The 19,259-nt window shown below is 53.8% G+C and overlaps 10 protein-coding genes across 10 annotated transcripts; 4 read left to right on the top strand and 6 right to left on the bottom strand.

Annotated features, from left to right (window-relative positions):
• Nucleotide 1: 1 nt before the first annotated feature.
• BGZ61DRAFT_489217 (dihydroxy-acid/6-phosphogluconate dehydratase) lies at nt 2–1,961 on the bottom strand (the record flags this gene model as incomplete). Its single annotated transcript, XM_046250190.1, has 4 exons — nt 2–795; nt 849–1,254; nt 1,313–1,524; nt 1,574–1,961. The coding sequence occupies 4 exons, from the start codon at nt 1,959–1,961 to the stop codon at nt 2–4; spliced, it is 1,800 nt and encodes a 599-aa protein (XP_046113062.1).
• A 406-nt stretch (nt 1,962–2,367) lies between these two features.
• Nucleotides 2,368–3,180, top strand: BGZ61DRAFT_489216 (uncharacterized protein; the record flags this gene model as incomplete). The annotated part of the gene is made up of 1 exon (XM_046250189.1): nt 2,368–3,180. The coding sequence occupies one exon, from the start codon at nt 2,368–2,370 to the stop codon at nt 3,178–3,180; it is 813 nt and encodes a 270-aa protein (XP_046113061.1).
• BGZ61DRAFT_439855 (HotDog domain-containing protein) lies at nt 3,124–3,899 on the bottom strand. The gene has a single exon (XM_046244402.1). It carries the CDS (start codon nt 3,774–3,776, stop codon nt 3,267–3,269), a length of 510 nt encoding a protein of 169 aa, XP_046113060.1. The 5' UTR covers nt 3,777–3,899; the 3' UTR covers nt 3,124–3,266.
• BGZ61DRAFT_439854 (uncharacterized protein) lies at nt 3,900–4,853 on the bottom strand. The gene is made up of 2 exons (XM_046244401.1): nt 4,411–4,853; nt 3,900–4,355 (listed from the first exon to the last, which is right to left on the bottom strand). The coding sequence occupies exons 1-2, from the start codon at nt 4,560–4,562 to the stop codon at nt 3,989–3,991; spliced, it is 519 nt and encodes a 172-aa protein (XP_046113059.1). The 5' UTR covers nt 4,563–4,853; the 3' UTR covers nt 3,900–3,988.
• A 497-nt stretch (nt 4,854–5,350) lies between these two features.
• On the bottom strand, nt 5,351–6,233 carry BGZ61DRAFT_439852 (uncharacterized protein). The gene has a single exon (XM_046244400.1). It carries the CDS (start codon nt 6,216–6,218, stop codon nt 5,769–5,771), a length of 450 nt encoding a protein of 149 aa, XP_046113058.1. The 5' UTR covers nt 6,219–6,233; the 3' UTR covers nt 5,351–5,768.
• Nucleotides 6,234–11,574: 5,341 nt separating this feature from the next.
• On the top strand, nt 11,575–12,689 carry BGZ61DRAFT_439850 (glyoxalase-like domain-containing protein). Its single transcript, XM_046244399.1, has one exon. It carries the CDS (start codon nt 11,615–11,617, stop codon nt 12,518–12,520), a length of 906 nt encoding a protein of 301 aa, XP_046113057.1. The 5' UTR covers nt 11,575–11,614; the 3' UTR covers nt 12,521–12,689.
• Nucleotides 12,690–13,545: 856 nt separating this feature from the next.
• Nucleotides 13,546–14,004, top strand: BGZ61DRAFT_526253 (uncharacterized protein; the record flags this gene model as incomplete). The annotated part of the gene is made up of 2 exons (XM_046252923.1): nt 13,546–13,644; nt 13,768–14,004. The coding sequence occupies 2 exons, from the start codon at nt 13,546–13,548 to the stop codon at nt 14,002–14,004; spliced, it is 336 nt and encodes a 111-aa protein (XP_046113056.1).
• Nucleotides 14,005–14,391: 387 nt separating this feature from the next.
• On the bottom strand, nt 14,392–15,135 carry BGZ61DRAFT_471605 (uncharacterized protein; the record flags this gene model as incomplete). Its single annotated transcript, XM_046248244.1, has 1 exon — nt 14,392–15,135. The coding sequence occupies one exon, from the start codon at nt 15,133–15,135 to the stop codon at nt 14,392–14,394; it is 744 nt and encodes a 247-aa protein (XP_046113055.1).
• Nucleotides 15,136–15,411: 276 nt separating this feature from the next.
• BGZ61DRAFT_489212 (ADC synthase) lies at nt 15,412–17,332 on the bottom strand (the record flags this gene model as incomplete). Its single annotated transcript, XM_046250188.1, has 4 exons — nt 15,412–16,892; nt 16,955–17,037; nt 17,091–17,239; nt 17,315–17,332. The coding sequence occupies 4 exons, from the start codon at nt 17,330–17,332 to the stop codon at nt 15,412–15,414; spliced, it is 1,731 nt and encodes a 576-aa protein (XP_046113054.1).
• An 817-nt stretch (nt 17,333–18,149) lies between these two features.
• BGZ61DRAFT_471603 (uncharacterized protein) lies at nt 18,150–19,154 on the top strand (the record flags this gene model as incomplete). The annotated part of the gene is made up of 3 exons (XM_046248243.1): nt 18,150–18,485; nt 18,559–18,994; nt 19,045–19,154. The coding sequence occupies 3 exons, from the start codon at nt 18,150–18,152 to the stop codon at nt 19,152–19,154; spliced, it is 882 nt and encodes a 293-aa protein (XP_046113053.1).
• Between the last annotated feature and the right edge of the window lie 105 nt (nt 19,155–19,259).

The following is a 19,259-nucleotide window of genomic DNA, read 5'->3' as shown; positions in this document are numbered from 1 at the left end:
CCTAAGACTCATCCTCTTGATCAGGCCCTGCAGCGGTCAAGAAGTCGAAATCGCCCCCATTCTGAGCTTGATTGACGTTCCGCATGAAGAGTCCCCGGTAGCCTCTAATCCGTTTCCTCGCCTCCCACGGCAACTTCTTTTCTTTGACTTGCTGAGCTCTCTCCTTGATTCTCGCCTGTATCTCCTCATCAGAGAGCGCGACTCGAAGAACCCGCGCCTCCACGTCGCAGGTGATGATGTCGCCGTCCCTGATGATACCAAGCACTGACTTTGGGTCTGCTGCCTCGGGCGAAATGTGAAGACCGATTGTTCCGCCCGCCGTGCCGCTCATCCGGCCATCAGACAACCGGAGCATATCCAACACGCCTTGCGATGCAATCTTTCTCGGGATGGGAATCAATCCAGCCTCTGGCATTCCCGGATTACCAACCAGGCCGATATTCTGCAGCACAAGGACACTGTCAGGCGTCACATCCAAGTTTGGGTCGTCTACCCTATCTGCAAGGTCTGCTGAGTTGGAGAACACGACAGCAGGCCCAGAGTGCTTTAGGAGATGCCTGTACTTTGACGCGCTCGCCTTCATCACGGCGCCTCCCGGAGCCAAGTTGCCCCGAAGCACAACCAAAGATGACGCTGGGTATAGAGGCTTGTCGAACGGCTGGATGACACTGAGTTCTCGTGGAACAGCGGAATAAGACGCCCGGGCCATTTCCTCGCCAATTGTAAGCCCCATCACCGTCATGGCGTCAAGGAATAGGAGAGGCTTGATCTCGTGGAAGAGCGCAAGCATTCCGCCTAAACGGGCGTTAATGGATGTTGACTGTGAGTGATGGAAGTGGATAACTGACCAGAATTGTGGAAATCCGTCATGTAATTGTCTCCGCTCGGCTTCAAGTCGACAACCAGCGGCGTTTTACGACCAATTTCGTCAACTGTGTCAAGGTCGATGGTGCCCGCAACCTCTGGGTGCCGTCCGATGATAGCCATGAGATGCACAACCGCATTGGTCGAGCCTCCTATCGCTTGGAGAACCGTAATTGCGTTGAGGAACGACTCGCGGGTCAAAACTGTTTGCGGTCGTAGCTTGTCAAGATTCGTGGTGGCAGCCACCGCATGCTTTCCTGTTTCCTCTGCGATGCGGAGCCGGGATGACGAGACTGCTGGTGCTGAGGCGCCAGCAAAGGGCATCATTCCAAGTCCAACAAGGATGCACGCCATTGTGCTCGCGGTGCCCATCACACCACAAGTTCCACTCTGTCAATCCGAGTTAGATTCTAGGCTGTAGAAGGCGCTGCTCAGAAAGGGTGCTTACTGTGGGCGCCAACTCGTCGTTGATAGCAGAGATGTCTTCAATGTCGATAGCCCCGGCTCTGTACTTGGCCCAGTTGTTTCTACAATCTGTACAAGCGCCAATTCTGACACCTCGGTGGCTTCCGGGCATCATCGGGCCCGTCACAAGATGTAGGATTGGTTTGTTCGCTGATATTCCTCCCATTAGTTGGGCAGGAGTGGTCTTATCACAACCTGAACAGGACATCAGTATCGTATCCGCAGTCGAGATCAGTGTACTAACCACCAATGAGGACCACGGCGTCACAAGGTTGAGCGCCAATCATCTCCTCCGTATCCATGCTCATGAGGTTTCGAAGATACATGCTTGTCGGCGACGAGAAGGACTCAGCGATGCTTATGGTGGGGAAATCAATAGCTAGGCCGCCGTTCAGTTGAACGCCGCGTTTCACGGCGTCTATCAGCTGAGGAATGTTGGCATGACATGGATTGAAGCTAGAATAAGTGTTCACGATGCCAATAATTGGTCGCGACAGAGCATCTTCGCTATATCCCAGCGCTTTGATGAATACCTTGCGCAGGAAGAGAGAGAAGTGGGGATCTCCATAAGAGGCGAGACCTTGGCGAAGGCCGACCTTGGAGGTAATTGGAGTGTCGAGGTCGTAATCCATGTTGACTTTGACAGTCTGTTCTTGATCTTGCGTCTCTGCCATGTTGGATTCACTAATACAAAGCCAAGCGCAGTTGTACAAGAGAAATGCTGCACGATGAATGATGCACCAAGACTCAGGCACCAAGACTCAGGCTTTAATTGCCCTATCAGTAATTATGTATTACATACTGAAGTTGCAAGGCGTGATCGATGTCGTGCAGACGGGAAATGTCCGCGACGGAGAAAATCCCGACGGAACCACTCCGACGGCTTAGTGATGCCGATACTCGACCGGAACGATGCGATCACAGACGTGCTCAAAGCCAAGCTAGAGCCAAGTCATGCCCATGTAAGTACAATTCCATCAAAAATCCGAATTCTTTTTGCTTATTTCATAATTTCGAAAAACTTGACTCCAACTCAAAATGCTAAGTTTGAAGGGAAAGGTTGCCCTAGTCATTGGACTGGGGCAGACAGGAACTGAAGGATGGGGCATTGGAGCAGCATGCGCAGTGTTATTTGCCCGACAAGGAGCTGTCATCTTTGGTGGTAACAGAACCATCGCTTCAACCTTGAAGACCAGAGAAGCCATTGAGGCTGAAGGTGGCCAATGCGAGATTGTCGCGACCGATGCCACCAACTCGGAGTCTGTGAAAGCCCTCGTGGATGCCTGCATGGCTAAGCATGGCCGGATCGATATCCTCTTGACCAACGTGGGTCAGTCTCAACCGGGAGACCCTGCAACCATGTCCGAGGAGGTCTGGGACTCGCAGATGGACATCAACCTGAAGAGCGTCTATTTGGCCTGTCACCACGTCCTTCCAATCATGGAAAAGCAGGCCACTGGAGGCTCCATTGTGTGTGTATCCAGCATCGCGGGCATGAGATACATCGGAAAGCCACAGATTGCATACAACACTACCAAGGCCGCCATCATGCAATTTGTCAAGGCCACCGCCGTCAGTTACGCCAAAAAGGGCGTGAGACTCAACACAGTCGTGCCAGGGCTGATGGACACCCCTTACACCAAGAGTTTGGCAGATCGGTTCCCGTTACTGGGTGGTTATGAGCAGTTTTGCGAGACGAGAAATAACCAAGTGCCAATGGGCAAGATGGGTGATGCATGGGATGTTGCAAATTCGGCCTTGTTCCTAGTTTCCGATGAGGCAAGGTACATTACTGGTCAAAAGATTGTGGTAGATGGGGGTATTACTTCGTCGACTGGGAGGACTTTGTAGTATTCTATCCATCTTCCCATGTGAAGCTAAGAAATTTAAGAGCACAAAGAGACAGTCTTGTTGTAGTCTATTCCATTTGACATCATCTATGCTGTTGGCGGTTGAGATGCAGCAGCCCCAGGGTTCTTCCCATATTTAGTGTGCTGTCCCAGAGTGACCAGCGTGCTTGTTCCATCCTCGGCGATCTTTGAGATGCGAATTGTCGAAAAGGACATGCTTCCTCCGACTTTGTCTGCCGTCGACACAATCTCGAGGGTTTCGCCAATTTTAGCCGTGCTGAGATAGCTGATGTGCATGTCCACACTGGCCCCCGTCGTCTCCCGCAAATCCCACGACGCAATGGCGAGGCCGGTGGTGAAGTCGATGATGGTAGCCGAGACTGCGCCGTGGAGCGTGCCTCTGCTGTTCACGTGGTTCGGCTCCAGGACAAGTCGCGTGGTGACAGTGCCTTTTTGGGCGTCGACGAGTTTGATGGAGGAGAGTAAGAGGGTGTAGATAGGGCTGTTTGCGATGAGGCGGTCGATGACTCGTTGGACGTGGGCGAGTGTCGCCGCCCATATCGGAGAATCTTCCAACGTGTTTATGTGGATCACCATTTTTAATTAATAAAAATCAGGTCGGGATTTCGAGAAGCCAAGTATTGAGGGTATATTCAGTGCAAGTGCTTCGCTGAGAAGGTTTTGTCCCCCAAGCGGAAATTGTTGAACGGACAAAGCCCGGCCCCTTTTAAAGAATATCCTCCAGTTCCGCATACCCTCATCTCCATTCAACCACATCGGCCCCATTATTCCATCGCGGACCGTCCAGCCTAGACCTTGACAAAGACATCGTTGAGGTAATCCAATGCCCCAATCGGCACTCCCTGCGTCCGCAAAATGCAGTACGCCGAACTCAAATGGAAATGGAAGTTGGGAATGATGTACTCGGAGATGTATTGCTGTCCCGACTGGAACCGAAAGTTGCCCATCTTGGTCTCCATGATGAATTCCTCATTCAACTTGCTATTGATGAGTTCTGGGTCGACCTTCTCCAGCATCTCAACGGTGCGCTTTATGCGAGACTGAAGCTCCTCGAACGTCTCTTCATTGTCCTCAAAGACGGGGATGTCGGGTGCACCGAGGCGATGCACCGAGAACTTGGACGTGTTTGAGCACGACCGAACTTGGTACGCCAGGCTATCGCTGGTGGTCAGTACTATTGCGGACAATCGGGTCTTTACTTCTCTCTTACCCTTGCATGTCAGCGATGAGCCGATACGTAATCATGTCCTCGGGCTTGATCCCCTTCTCCTCACAGAACTTCTCGGCCTTCTCAAGGATAAGCCCGAGGTTCTTGAGGTACTTGATGAGCACCGGGACGAATTGCTGATAGAGCGACGACATGGTGGCGATTTGGACTTGGGTTTTGCGGTACTATGCTGACTTGGCGAGGGACAATTATGGATGAAGCTCAAAGGTCTAGAATCGCCGACTTCCGGCGGCTTATAAGGATGGAGCGACGGCCCCGCGTCTTACTCCTCAGCCACAAAACCAAAGTCCGCCATTATCGTCGAAGGATCATGTAGCCTAGCCAACCCCGGTTGCGTCGGAATTCCGCCCACCAGACGCCACGTATCTCCGCTCCGCACAAGGCATTGAAGTGTCGGCATCATTCATTATTAATCCATATCATGCTCTGTTTTCTTATTTCCATGGATATTAGCCGTTAAACCCAGCCGCCGCTGATGTCGCCTGATCTTGAAACAGTGTAGCAGCGTAAGCGCTTATATCTCACCAGCAGGTAACTGGACGACTAGCACGGCTGGTATATGTACTCTAGAGGGTACTCACATCCCCATACTCGAAGAACCAGCCTTAGAATGGCCCTTCCATATTAATTAGCAAGGGTTTTGGGCTGAAAGAATGAGAACACAGCTACAGGTCAATATCAATCGATTAATGATGGGTGTGGCTTTGGTCGACATACACATTTTCCGGTCAGCAATCAACATGATCCCAATCAACTAGATTTCTCTTTTAATTCATTAAAGCTAACTTAAGGAGTGGTTTATTAATCGCAGGGACTCTCTGCAGTTCCTTGTGTTTTTTCGGGTTTATTTAGTCCAGCTCAAGCCGACCACCCGCGGGATGTAGCGGGAAAGAAAAAAACACAGATATATATACAGTATTAAGTAAAGGCCAAGCATTCATTCCTAACATCTCTCGGCATCTACAAGGCGACAGCAGCAAGCCAGAAGGCGCCGAACACTCCAGCAACGATGCCCATCTCGAAGCGAGCGGCACTTCCCTTGACAACCACAGGCCCAGTCTCAGAGGGCGAAGCCGCCTCGGATTCGGTCCCACTCTCACCACCCTTGGCCGTTGGGCTGGACTTCGTCGTCAGAGTTCCGCCGCCCGGTGCGCGGTAGCATGAAGTAGACTTGGTGACCTCTCCACCGCTTCCAGACTTGGTGACAGTAACGCAAGTGGTATCACTACCGCCAGATCCGCTGCCTCCAGATCCGCTACCGCCAGATCCACAGTCATTGCCGCCGGAAGCAGGAGCAGTAGCACAAGCACACACAGAGCTAGCACCGGCAATAACACCAGCTAGTTGATCAGAGTCGCAGGCTGTAGCAACACATGGCACGAGTAGCTCAGAAAGGCTGGCTTGAGCCTTCTCCTCGCACTGGCAAGCATAGTCATCAACACCACAGCCAACACCAGGTGCCGCCGAGGAGAAACAAGCGTGGGCGCACGAAGGAACAGCTGAGGATGCAATAGGTGCACAGTCTGCCGACGTGAGAGGTCCGGCAACACAAGTTGAGCCCTCATTTCCGCTGCCAGTGGGCTTCGAGGAGTCTCCTGTCTTTGTTGGCTCAGATCCTCCGCAATCGCCCCCAGCAGCCGGAGCAGTCGCGCAGGCGCAAACGGCACTTGCTCCAGTGATAACTGCAGGTAAATCCCCGGAGTCGCAGGCAGTGGCAACGCAAGGCACAAGGAGCTGAGAGAGGCTGGCCTGAGCATCTGCTTCACATTGGCAAGCATAATCATCCACATCGCATCCGACGCCTGGAGCCGCAGAGGAGAAGCAAGCACGAGCGCAAGACGGGACCGCTGATGAAGCGACAGATGCGCAGTCTGCAGATGTGAGAGGTCCAGCAACACAAGATGAGCCCTCTCCGCTGCCAGTTGGCTTCGATGAGTCTCCCGTCTTTGTTGGCTCTCCGCCGCCGCCGCCGCCGCCGCCACCAGATCCTCCACAATCTCCCTCTCCACCCGAAGCAGGAGCAGTAGCGCAGGCACATACAGAGCTTGCGCCGGTAATCACAGCAGGTAAGTCTCCAGAGTCGCAAGCTGTGGCTACGCAGGGAATGAGAAGCTGAGAAAGGCTGGCTTGAGCCTCTGCTTGACATTGACAAGCATAGTCATTCACGCCGCAGCCAACGCCTGGCGCTGCGGAAGAGAAGCAGGCATGGGCACACGATGGCACAGCTGATGAAGCAATAGGTCCGCAATCCGCAGAGGTAAGAGGTCCAGCAACACAAGTTGAACCCTCGCCTCCACTACCGCCAGTGGGATACGAGGGGGTGTTCGTCTTCGTTGGCTCTCCGCCGCCACCACCACCAGATCCTCCGCAGTCGCCGCCTGATGGAGGAGCAGTAGCGCAAGCGCAAACGGAGCTGGCTCCAGTGATGACACCGGGCAGCTCGCCAGAGTCACAAGCGGTAGCAACGCAAGGAATCAGGAGTTGGGAAAGACTCGCTTGTGCCTCGTCTCCGCACTGACAGGCGTAGTCGTCAACATCGCAACCCACGCTGGGTGCGGCAGAAGTGAAGCATGCCTGGGCACAAGAAGGAATGGCGGCGCTGGCGACAGGGGCACAGTCGGAAGTGGTTGCTTCGGCGCAAGTAGTGCCACCGCCAGATCCGCCAGTCTTGGTGGGCTCAACGGGTGTAGTCGTATGCCCTCCATTAGGGGGGTTTCCTGTGGCACAGCCGCCAGTAGGACCAGCTTGAGCGCAAGCACACACAGAGCTGGCACCCGTGATAACGGCAGGCAAGTCTCCGGAGTCACAAGCTGTTGCGACACAAGGGATAAGGAGCTGGGATAGGCTGGCCTGGGCCTCTGCTTCACACTGGCAAGCATAGTCGTTTACGCCGCAGCCAACGCCCGGAGCCGCAGAGGAGAAGCAAGCATGAGCGCAGGATGGGACAGCCGAGGTGGCAATAGGTCCGCAGTCTTGAGTAGTCGCGTCAGCGCAAGTAGTGCTGTGATCGCCGCCCGATCCGCCAGTCTTAGTAGGCTCAACAGTCGTGGTAGTATCACCTCCATGTGGAGGGTTTCCTGTGGCACAGCCGCCAGTAGGACCGGCGTTGGCACAGGCACAGACAGAGCTGGCGCCAGTAATAACAGCGGGCAGGTCTCCAGAGTCGCAAGCTGTTGCTACGCAGGGAATGAGAAGCTGAGAGAGAGAAGCCTGGGCTGCATCCTCGCACTGGCAGGAATAGTCGTCGACAGCGCAGCCGACCTTTGGAGCCGCAGATGAGAAGCAAGCATGAGCGCATGATGGAACAGCTGAGGTGGCCACAGGGCCACAGTCTTGAGTAGTCGCGTCAGCACAGGTGGTGCTGTGATCACCTCCAGATCCGCCGGTCTTAGTAGGCTCAGCGGTAGTAGTATCACTTCCACCTGGAGGGTTTCCTGTGGCACAACCACCAGTAGGATCGGCATTCGCACATGCGCAGACAGAGCTAGCGCCGGTAATGACGGCGGGGAGGTCTCCGGAGTCGCAGGCTGTTGCCACGCAGGGAATGAGAAGCTGAGAGAGAGAAGCCTGGGCCGCATCCTCGCACTGACAAGCATAGTCGTCGACGTCGCAACCGACCTTCGGGGCTGCAGAAGAGAAGCAGGCATGAGCGCAAGACGGGACAGCCGAGGTAGCAACAGGGCCGCAGTCCTGAGTCGTCGCATCGGGACAGGGCGTAGTTGTCCCGCCGGTCTCCGTTGCGGGAGGGTTGCTGTAAGTAGGAGGCTTCGTCGCCGATCCAGTCCCAGTCTCAGTCGCAGTCGCAGTCCCATCGTCTGTTGTCGTGCAGTCGCCCGCAGGAGGAGCGGCAGTTGCACAAGCGCAGACAGAGCTCGCGCCTGTGATGATGGCGGGAAGATCGCCAGAGTCGCACGCGGTGATGACGCAGGGGACGAGGATCTGTGAGAGAGAAGCCTGAGCCTCGGCGCCGCATTGGCAGGCATAGTCGTCAACGCCGCAGCCAATGTTCGGCGCGGCACTTGAAAAGCACGCGTGAGCGCAGGATGGGATCGCAGAGGAAGCCACAGGTCCGCAATCCTCTGTGGTGCCGGGTTTGCAGGTTGGCCCAGGGTTGTCAGTCTTTGTGGTCTCAGTCTCTGTCTCAGTTTCTGATTGAGTCTCTGATTGAGTCTCTGATTGAGTCTCTGATTCAGTTTCCGTTTCTGTCGTCTGGGTAGCTTCGCTCTGTGTCGTGGTGTCTGTAGGAGGCTCGGTTGCTGTCCCGGTGCAAGGTGTAGTTGGATTGGCCGAGACACATTCGCACAAGCCGCCCACGGCGTTGAGCACGTCGATAGCCCCGGAGATACCACAGTCACCAATAACGCAATCCTGTGCCGCGTTTTGGATCACAGCCGTAGATGAGCATTGGCACTCATAGTCACCATAGGAACATCCAGCTGCAGTCACAGCGGCGGACGAGATACAGCTAGTAGCGCAGCTGGGGACAACATCGGCGCTCGCTTGACAGGGGCTCTCCGAGTCACAGTGTGCAGTCGTGGTGCTGTCTCCAGCGGAAGCAGTCGTAGTGATCGGGCCGGTCGTATCTTCCGCGGTAGTTGTAGCTTCGGTTGTCGTCTCCGGTGCCTCAGACGTAGTAGTTACATCAGTTGTTGTCTCTGCTGGAGGCGCTTCGCTCGTGGTGGTTGCGTCTGGGACAGCCGTCGCCGCACATCCGCAGATAGCAGGACCAGCAGCCAAGGCGCTACCTAGCTCACCCGCCTTTGTGCAGGCGGCAAGAACGCATCCTACAGCGCTGGCTTGGATGGCTTGTGAACTAGCTGGGTCGCAACGGCCTACACGAATGAGCTTAGGCGCGGCAGAGGCTTCACACGATTGACTTACATGCAAGGTCTGTGGACACGGTACAACCAACTGCTGAACCAGCCGAGACGACGCAGGGGAACTAGAGGAATTAGTCTGAATCGAGGCGGTTTTAACACGAGCGACATACCGCGCAGTCGGGGAACAGAGTCGTAAGGCTCAGACACGCCTTTTGGGCGGTAACGAGTTGAACGAGCGCCAAGAGGCTCAGAGGACCCACGGGGGTCTTCATGATTTTGGCAGGGTGTTGACGACCCCAGGCGTTGTAAGCTCTGAGACTGCTAACTTGTTTGCAGTAATCGACCAAAGACTCGGAATTAAGAGTCGGTGGCTGATGCTCGGGAGGCCTGACAACCAAGATCAGTATTCCCCAGGTTCCCTCATCTATATACTCCAGCAAGCAAGCAGGGCAGGGCTTGGGGCGGAGGGGAGCCTCGGCCTTGAGCTTGTTTCCTGGATTCTTCATATGATTTCTGGCCCTCATGGTAATTCCTTCTGCATGACTTGACCAGGGTGATGCCAATACTATGAGCTCATTGCCACTCCCAAAGAAGTCTAATGACTCTATTTCCTCAATTCCCTCGTCGTCTAGGTCTGCATCTGAACCTGCCTTCAGCCAGAGTGGTGATGTCGTCCGGCCGGAGGTACTTCTGTTCAGATGGTGGAGGGTCTAGTAAGGAGTCGATTGGCTCGTGAAGACGGAGAGCGTCCGTTTTGAGGATCGATGTGATCCTACAGGTAACTTTAACCAACGAAGCCCCTGTCATTGCAGGAGTGTAACGGTGTCAGTTATTTGGGCTGGAAAGGCGAGCAAGGGTGTGATGGTTGCTTGTTCTATGAAAGGCGACTTCCGAGGAGATCCAACGAGGTTGGTGAGGCCATCTGACAACATGCGTCTCTTGGAGACCCAACTCGGACATTGCCTCCAGTTCTGACAACTTGGCTGTAGTGTCACTCTCAGTTGGGATTTATTAGGCCTAGAAGACAGATTCATAGTATCTGGTGTCCGTTATTAGTCTCCTCCTGAGCAGGGCATAAGGAAGCGAGCCCCTTCCGTGACCCAGGCTACGATCAAACTTGGCAGCAGCCAGCCTAAAGACACGATCGCGATCTTGAACCAAGGATACACGCTCCCGGCGAGTGTACCGTTTTCGGATATTCCCCAGCCCAACATGGGCGCCTTACTGGCTGGGGTCAATGGCTTGGACGACGTCGAACGTGGCCCGTGTTGGCCACGCCCAGCGGGAAATGCAATCAGATGCCAATGTTTCCCCAGATTTTCCTCGGCCTCGGCGCGCTCTAAATGTGGAAGTAGCATCAGGAACGGTGCGAGAGGCACCGAATACGATGGTGGCTTACCAGGGGAAGACGGCTCGACAGGCTGCGAGTGGTCAGCATGTCGAGGGCCGACCATCCGAGAGCAGGGATGCAAGGCACAACGTTGGCGATCGACGAGGCCGAGATGCGGGGAAACTGGACGCTTGGATGATCTCGGCATGGATCACAGGCTAACAACCAAGGCCATCGCTTAACAGGGGATGGCCAACAGCAGCATGCGGGACGCTTTAAGCAATCGAGTCGAAATCGGCATAGTTGATGATGCAGCAATATCAATATCCCATGTCGCCGCTCGGCATGTGATGAGGAGTCACGAGCAAGAGTCTAGCCAGGTCCAGGTCCAGGTCCATTTCCAGGTCACCGAACTGAATGACAGCAACGTGTGTTGGAAGCGAAGGTGTTGCCATCCCAGTCAGGCATGTTCTCCGGTTGGCGTTGACGAGGACTGGCCACTTAAACACGGATAGTCAAAGGTGATGGCCCAGGACGGGACATCTTCATTTCAGCCCAAATTATGGATCAAAGTCAATCTGGAAAACAGAGACTTGCCGGCTTGTCCTTGGCCCCTTTTTAATCACAGGGTTGGGTCAAAAAACGATTGATTGAATTGCTGCACCTCTAGGGAGCATGTTGGTGTGGTAATCTCGGACCAATTCGCCGCTGGTCTATTCAATCTGATCGACGGCACGGAAATATCGGAAATCGGCGCGACGAGGTTTCCGGAAATGAATGATAACCCTGTGAGCCACTTTCAGGCTGAAGGCGAGCAATGTTTTTGACAAGGTAACGTTGTACGGGGGAGTTTCCAAAAAGAACCAATTCTGAACCAAAAGCGTAAACTATGAGGAATTCTCACTCAGAATCGTTTAAAAAAAAAGCATGAATTGACTTGTTATTTAGTAAATTTGATTAATACAAGTCGCAGGATGTTGCAATGGTATCAACAAGCACGCAATGCGTGACGCGATGTCTTCGGATCAAACTCCCGATGCTACCCCTCACCATCGAAGCAAGTAAACTCAAGAGCGTAAATATTCGCACTCCATCCGTCAAAATGTCGAATAAATCAAGCCCACGGCCTATTCTGGATCACATCGTCATCTTAGTCTCGTACGACGAGCTCTTTGAATTGCCCAAGCGTCTCCATGACGCCCTCACCATCATCCATGGCGGCGAGCACGCCGACGGATTGACGGTCAACAAGCTGGTCATCTTCCCCGACGGCACATATCTCGAGTTGATTGCCTTCAACAAGGGCGCTGATCCAGCCCGGCGGCGCAGTCACCGCTGGGGAAGCCTCAAAGAGGGGCGCATCATCGATTGGGCATACACTCTACCAGACGAGGCCGACTTCAGCCAGGTCCAGCAACGGGTCCGAGAGGGCGGCGCGGGAGTCACCTACATCGATCCTGTCGCGGGAGGACGGGTTCGGCCAGACCAGACCGTTTTGAAATGGGCCGTAGCATCGGCTCAGGACGCAGCGGGGAACCCTGTCTGGCCAGGCGATGCCCCGTTTTGGTGTCTCGATCGAACTCCACGACACTTGCGGGTGCCGTACCAAGAGGGCACCGAACGGCTGGAGCATACAAAGCACGCCTCGAAAGCTCAGGGCGTCTCCAAAGTCACGGTTTTCTTGTCTGAGGAGGATTCTTCCACGTTGAAGCCAGTCTACGACGCCATTCATACCGTCGGTCAAGAGACGGGGAGCGCCGAGGATGGGTGGTCATTTGACGTGCATTCTGGTGCGACTCAGGGCACCCACCGGGTATTCATATCGGCCTTGGTAAACAACGACACCAAGTCCGAAATCAGGTTGACCCTTTTGGGGACCAATCAGAGCCCAAAGGCCATTGAACTCCTCCCCGGTTTGATCCTAGACTTTGAGAGCGCGTAGTTCTCCCAGTTTTCTGGAATGGGAAACGCCCATCCCGAACTTACACCTCCCACTATAGCACACTTCTTATACGACTTCAATAGAGCTTTCTACACTTCCCTTACAATATTTACCACTTCACGTCATCTCTTCTAGATTTGTGCTTCAATTTGAATTGTTTAAATATCCGGACACCGCATATTTGGTCCAGTTCATCTTGTAAGGCCTGCCTAAATGAGTGTACTCAACAATGCCGCTCTTTTACGGCTCATCCTCGTCCCGCCACAGGTTACCTGCTATGGCAAAATTGCCGTTCCGGTCCACATCCGGATATAAATCCGTCATATCATACAGGCGTACTTCAAACCTGACTTGCTCAATATCGATCAGAAGCCGATTGTCTCGAAAAAAAAATTCAAGCTGCTCTAGACACATTCGCACCATGCCTCCCATCCTTTCAACCATTTCCAAATGGCGCAAAGTCCTAGGTGCTTCGCGTATCGACGATGTATCAGGCGCATCCCACCGGAGGCCCTTGTAGGATACTAAGACTCCTATGAGCTGACTTCGAACCTCCCGCAGATCGTTTCCATAAAAGATCCTGGCGAATCCGGTCAGAGCGTCGGCGGAACGAGACAACACGCATACCACGCACTCGTCCGCAGGCTGTCTTAGATGCGTCGGCACGGTTTCGACTTGTTGAACTCGCCCCAATGGGTATCCGAGGCTTGAGTGCCGGCATACCTTATGCTCCCAACAGTATAAGCAAAAGGGACAGACCAAGGGGTCGAACCTGTTGGTTTGCCGTTCCAATCCTACTAAACACGGGATGCAAAATATATGCCCACAGGGGGCTATGTTCGCGGCATGGCCCAGTTCCCTGTTAAGAGGGTCGGGGACTTCCCTACCGTCCATGTCTATAAGGCATATAGGGCATCTGATGTTCATTCGATCAAGGCCTGTCGGATCCGCCAGGAGAACTTGCTTCAGTTCCGGCCAGTATCCTTCTGTGATCTGTGGTGGGGGAGATCGTGGGGGTGAAGGAGATGGAGATCCTGGAGGACCTGGGGGACCTGGGGGACCTGGAGGTTGGGGACCTGGAGATCCTGGAGGTGAGGGAGCTGGAGGAGCTGGAGGAGCTGGAGGTGAGGGAGCTGGCGCAGGCCGAGGGGATTGGGCGGAGGCTGAGGATGACCGTCGGGACGACTGAAATCGTCTAAAATGCTGCTGAAGCCGCCGAGCTTCCGGGCACATCTGACACTGTCTAGGTATACGACCCTGGCGAGACCGGCGACACCGGCGACACCGGGGACACTGACAAGGGGTGGGAGGTGGTAGAGAAGGGGAGGACGGCGCTGAGCTTAGAAGAGAAGATCCCGGGTCACCAGCGGCATCAGACATCTTTCCAGTTGCACGTTGACTGGTTCGTCCTCGATGGTGTCAGTCTGTTCCCTGGGTTGTTCTGTCCTACGGCGCTGCTTGTTTGGTTTACCTACGTGGACTGACAACAGTCAAACAGCAGTCTTATAACTTTGAATACCAGAGAAGTATCCAGTTGCTCGTCACACTGTTCTTCTGTTTCATTTTACAGCATTGCTTCATTCGGACATTTTCTTGAACAATCCATTATACAAATCCTTTGTTAGGTGGTTGTTCAACCAAGGACACAAACAACACTCATCAGATACTCTCGCATAGAACAAAGACTTGTACAGGATTTATAAAATTCTTTCATATATGGTTCTAGCCATGTTGGATTCAATTGACTCATGCTAATTACAATTTCTTTGTCTTCTCTGAACAGCACAACTTGCCTTCGATCCTGTAGTGTTCTATCGACCGACGCCGCGTTGCACGGGCAGCCGGGGCATCTGAACATGAGATGATCTCTCCTACGACCTTCGGGCCGGGGCATTGGGGCATGCCAACTTGGAGCAGGTCCAACAGGCCTCGAGACACACATCCGGTCGCTTATCCACTGTGTAGATTTTTATCTTCGGCCTGAAGTCCTCAAACACGAAGCCTGACCAAGCACGATTCACCCCTCCCGATTTCTGCTGTGCTGGCCAAGTGATGTCAACCTCGCTGGAATCGTGGCCGGCGAAGTCTACTTCGAAGTCAAAACAAAACGACAACTGAGACATCCAACAAGTTTGCCTTCCGTCGGTCGCATACATGGTAAATGGCGCGTCCTCGTGCATAATTTCGTTGGTGTGCAACGCTCGGTGCGTCTGAATGCACATGTCCCGCAAAATCGTCCAGAGATAATGCATTTTGCAATTCGCAGAAAGTTCGGCCCCTTCCATCTTGGTCTTTGGTACCCGTTGATCTTCGGTATCGGTCCAAGGGAGCTCTACACGCGTAGCAGGACATCCACATTCACTGTGGCAGTTCTGGACTTTGCAAACCGGGCATGTATAAGGCGACTCAGTACCTCCTTCGATGTCAATGAGGCACGCGAGATGGAAAATATGCCCGCAAAATGTGACGACGCCTGCTTCTTTGCCGTGCTCAACAGCTAAACGGCAGTGAGAACAAGTGACTCGAGGCTCCTCATCAGGCCGGCATATGAGTTGATGCCGTGCAGTCGGCCAGGTATTTTCCTGGTAATGTTGAGAACCCGCCTTTTGAGACATGTCTATCTCATGAAGGTAGCTGAGTAGAGTAAAAAGTTGATCCGTGATTAGAAAGTTCCAAATATAATGTTCTGTGGTGTCTTCGTAGGAGACGTTTCGAGGCGGATAAAAAGCAGACTTTATAGAGATAACAATGAAGCAATGATATCTAGGCCTTCATGTTCAACTTTTCAGATGCCACACAATCGCGCCTGTTTACTCCTCTCTTTTTAGATGTTCACTGAACAAAAAATCGTACTTTTACCAGGCTATTCCATGCAGTCATGCCAGAGAACTTCAGTTCCGGGCTGCGGCCTTGATCTCCTCCTCTCCCTTCCTCCTCTCTTCGGCAATGATCTCTTCGACTGACTTGGTGCTTACGCCATTGCCAAAGTACTTCTCTGATAACTCAACGCATCGAAGGTTGGCTGCCAGTTTGTTCATTGTCTCCATCCACTCCTCAGTCTCGTCACTGTCAAACACGATGCCGCCGCCTGCTTGCATATATGCTACTCCATCCTTGACAAGCATGGTTCGAATTGCGATACAGGTGTCCATCGGGCCTTCGTCAACGTAGATTCGATCCGCAGCGTCAACCTTGTCGGAGTCGTCTACCCTGACAATGTCGTATCCAAACCAGCCAGCAGCACCAGCATATATGCCACGCTTTTCTTGCTCCAAATCGTAAATGAGCTCCATGGCACGGATCTTGGGCGCACCTGAGACTGTTCCAGCAGGGAAGATGGATCGCAGCGCATCGAAGCGCGTGCACTCAGGACGCAAAACTCCAGATACCTCTGAGGTCAAGTGTTGCACATGAGAAAAACGATCGATTCTCATCAAGCGATCGACCTTGACAGTGTTGGGGTGGCAGACACGGTTGACGTCGTTGCGGGCAAGGTCAACCAGCATAACGTGTTCGGCACGGTCCTTCTTTGAGCCTTGAAGCTGAGCCGCGAGCTCGTCGTCCTCGGCGGCGTTGCGACCACGGTGGATTGTACCAGCAATGGCGTGGTTGACGATTCTGGGTCGTGATCGCGCCTCTGCAACGCTGTAACCAAACCGAGGGTCGACCGGAAGAGGGGCGTAGCCGTCCGTTTTCATAAGACACTCAGGCGAGGCACCGACAATGTAGAAGTCGGCACACGACAGGAAAAATACATATGGCGAGGGGTTCAAGGTGCGCAAAGTCCTGTAAATGTTAAACGGATGGAGGTTGGTGCTTCGAGAGAAGCGCTGAGAGGGCACAGCCTGGATGATGTCTCCCTTGACGATGTACTCCTTGAGTTTGGTGACGAAGTTCTCATATCCCCGACGGCCAACATTTGACGAGTACTGGAGGTCAGAGCTCGATTGTGAGCTAAGGTTCTGTACGGGGAGAGGCGCCTCAGGCTGTTGAATTATGTCCAAGGTGGTTCGAAGGGTTGCGCAGGCCTCGTCATAGGCTGCTTGGATGTCGTCGGAAGGGTTTTGGGGGACGGCCATGTGCGTCACAATGGTCAGGGTCGAACGGAAATGATCGAGGGCGATGATGGTGTCGAAGAGCATGAAAAGGGCCTCTGGGATTTGGAGGTTGTCCTTGAGCGCTCGTTCAGTCTTGGGCTCGAAGTACTTGATACAGTCATATGAGACATAGCCAACACCTCCACCCGAGAGCTTGGGGATTCGGAGTGAAGGAATATCAAGGACCTTGTGCTGGGATAGTTCGGCCTCCAGGGTGCGGAGGGGGTCACCACTGTGATCATATCCGGGGCCAGTCTTCAAGACCTTTCTGGGATCTGGCAAGAGTGATCAGATGTTAATGGCCCCCTGGGATATTTCGGTCTGGTAGAAAGCTTACTTGCGCCGATAAAGCTATAGCGTCCGACGGTTTCGCTGCTACCAGTAGCGCTCTCGAGGAGGAACGAATACTCGGCCGTGGCACTTTGGAAGAGTCAGAGTCAGTCCAGGACTGTCGAGAGCGCAACGGTATTTACCCAGACGAGAGCTTGAGGTATATGGCAGAGGGCGTCAATAGATCCGCGGGGCTCGAGGCGCAAACGGGGACAAGGGTAGGGCGGTTGCTATCGTCCCAGGCTTGGTTGAGGGCATCGCGAGCTTCGGCGACGGATGGCCGTATATCGAGCTGAAGTCGCGACGGGTGCAAGTCAGTCCAGGTTCTCGTAAGAGTAACAGGTGAAGCAGTTATGGCAGTACGTACATGGGCTAGGCCGTTCATCTTTGCAGAGCCAGAGGTTGTTGAGGCTTTGTTTGGTGTATGGAGAAGAAAGGGTCAAAGAGCTTGAGTCGATCGGTGAGTAATCGGCCCAGCTGGGGAATTTGTGCTCCTGCCGATTGCCAATTGAGGTGACTCGATCAGTCAGAAGGAAAAGGATGGTGGGGGCGGGGCACGTCCGTCTCCAGAGGCCCCACCGGGATGGAAACCGGAAGTGGTATAGGGTAGGTCTGGATGCCGGAATCATTGACGGCAGATGAGACAAAGCTTCAAACAGGTGGATGAAGTTCTCAATGGATCGTAGCAAAGGATTGAGTCAATAGAAAATCTTCTATTTGTATCAATTGAACTTTGGCTTACTATCGGGAGATGGAAAGGTGGTGGATTAGAGGAAATCAGTACGCGGTACTGAACCAACAGGCTAACAAAGAGGCTAGTGCCAAGTTCATAGTATGTTAATACCAACAAAAGCCACCATATAATCATCTATTAAGTCATCTAAATCAGCAATTAGTTCTAAGCCTTAGGCACTTATATTATCGTCCAGGAACCGGCGGGGCGATGTCTTGGCCGTCGCATGACGCGAGAGAGGCCTAATATCCTAGGCATCAACAAGCTCTAGTGAGGTACCTGCATGCGACTAGCAACCTGCATCCAACAGACTTCACCTAGCTCGCCCAGCTTCGGAGCTTCGCCAAAGCCATCAGCCCACGCCTTCATTCCTTTTTCATTCGTTTAAGCGCGTCTTTCGTTTCGTCCTTAATTGAACCCTAATCATTGAGACGCGTCTTTCAAGCTCGACTAAACCACAGTGTCGAACATGGCCGACGATCAGGTTCACGAGACCGTCCCCGACGAGACGACCGATGCGGGCGCCGACGTCGAGATGACCGAGACAACTGAACTCGCGAAGGGTGCGGAGGGTGGCGAGGGCGGCGACACTGCCGAGGATGCCAACGGTGCCGAGAAAACAGACGCCGACACGGAAACCGTCGAGCCTCGCATCTCCTTTGCCACGTACCTGAAGAGTCCAGTTGTCACCCTGATTGTTGGGCCAGTTGATGGAGAGAAGGCGGTTCTTACGGCGCATCAAGCGCTGTTGAACCAGAGCCCCTACTTCCGCGACATCTTCGATGCCTGGGTCGAGGATGGCAGTGTGAGTTGTCCCTTTCGCAGGCGCGCAACACGCGGCTTTGCTTTGCGCGCCACTGCTAACACCTACCGCACAGCCACGCGAGGTTGAGCTCACAGACTTTGACGTTGGCGCTGTCGGCTGTTTCCTCGAGTACCTCTACACCGGCGAATACTTCCCCAAGAAGCTCCCCGGCCAGCGAGTTCTCGAATCCGACCCCACGGTCCCCTCGGTCGACGGCAGCGGCGACCAGCTGCTGAAACACGCGCGAGTTTACACCTTGGCTGAGAAGTTTGGCGTGCCCGGACTCAAGACGCTCGCCAGCTCTAAGATTCACTGCGTCAACTCGACCGTAAAGGGCGAGATTGCCTACGCCCGCTACGTGTATGCCTACACCAGCGACGACGATACCGTTATCCGCGCTCCCGTCGCAAGCTTCTGGGCGACACGATCACACACTCTGCGGGCCGAGGCAGAGTCGGAGTTCAAGTCGCTATGCTTGGAGCACCCTCAATTCGGATACGATGTTCTCAGTATGTCTTCCCCCCTTCAAAGAAGTCAGCGCGGTACTAATAATATCCAGCTCGTGTCTTGGACGACAAGCTCAAGCGAGAACGCACTGATAAGATGCACCCCGCGTCAAGCAGCCACCGCAAGCGTGCTCGTCATAGCAGCGGGGCTCGCGAGGTTTAATATGGGACGTCCGTACCAGCTGGGATTGGGTACTAACGTATTGGATGGCTTAGCAATAGGCGTTCCTGCTTTCTTTTTTCGTTTTCCGGTAAAGAGTTATTCTGC

Source organism: Ilyonectria robusta (genome assembly GCF_021365365.1).
Source record: "Ilyonectria robusta strain PMI_751 chromosome Unknown BGZ61scaffold_1, whole genome shotgun sequence".
Classification (NCBI taxonomy): Eukaryota; Fungi; Ascomycota; class Sordariomycetes; order Hypocreales; family Nectriaceae; genus Ilyonectria; species Ilyonectria robusta.
This window is presented reverse-complemented; position numbering and strand designations above follow the sequence as displayed.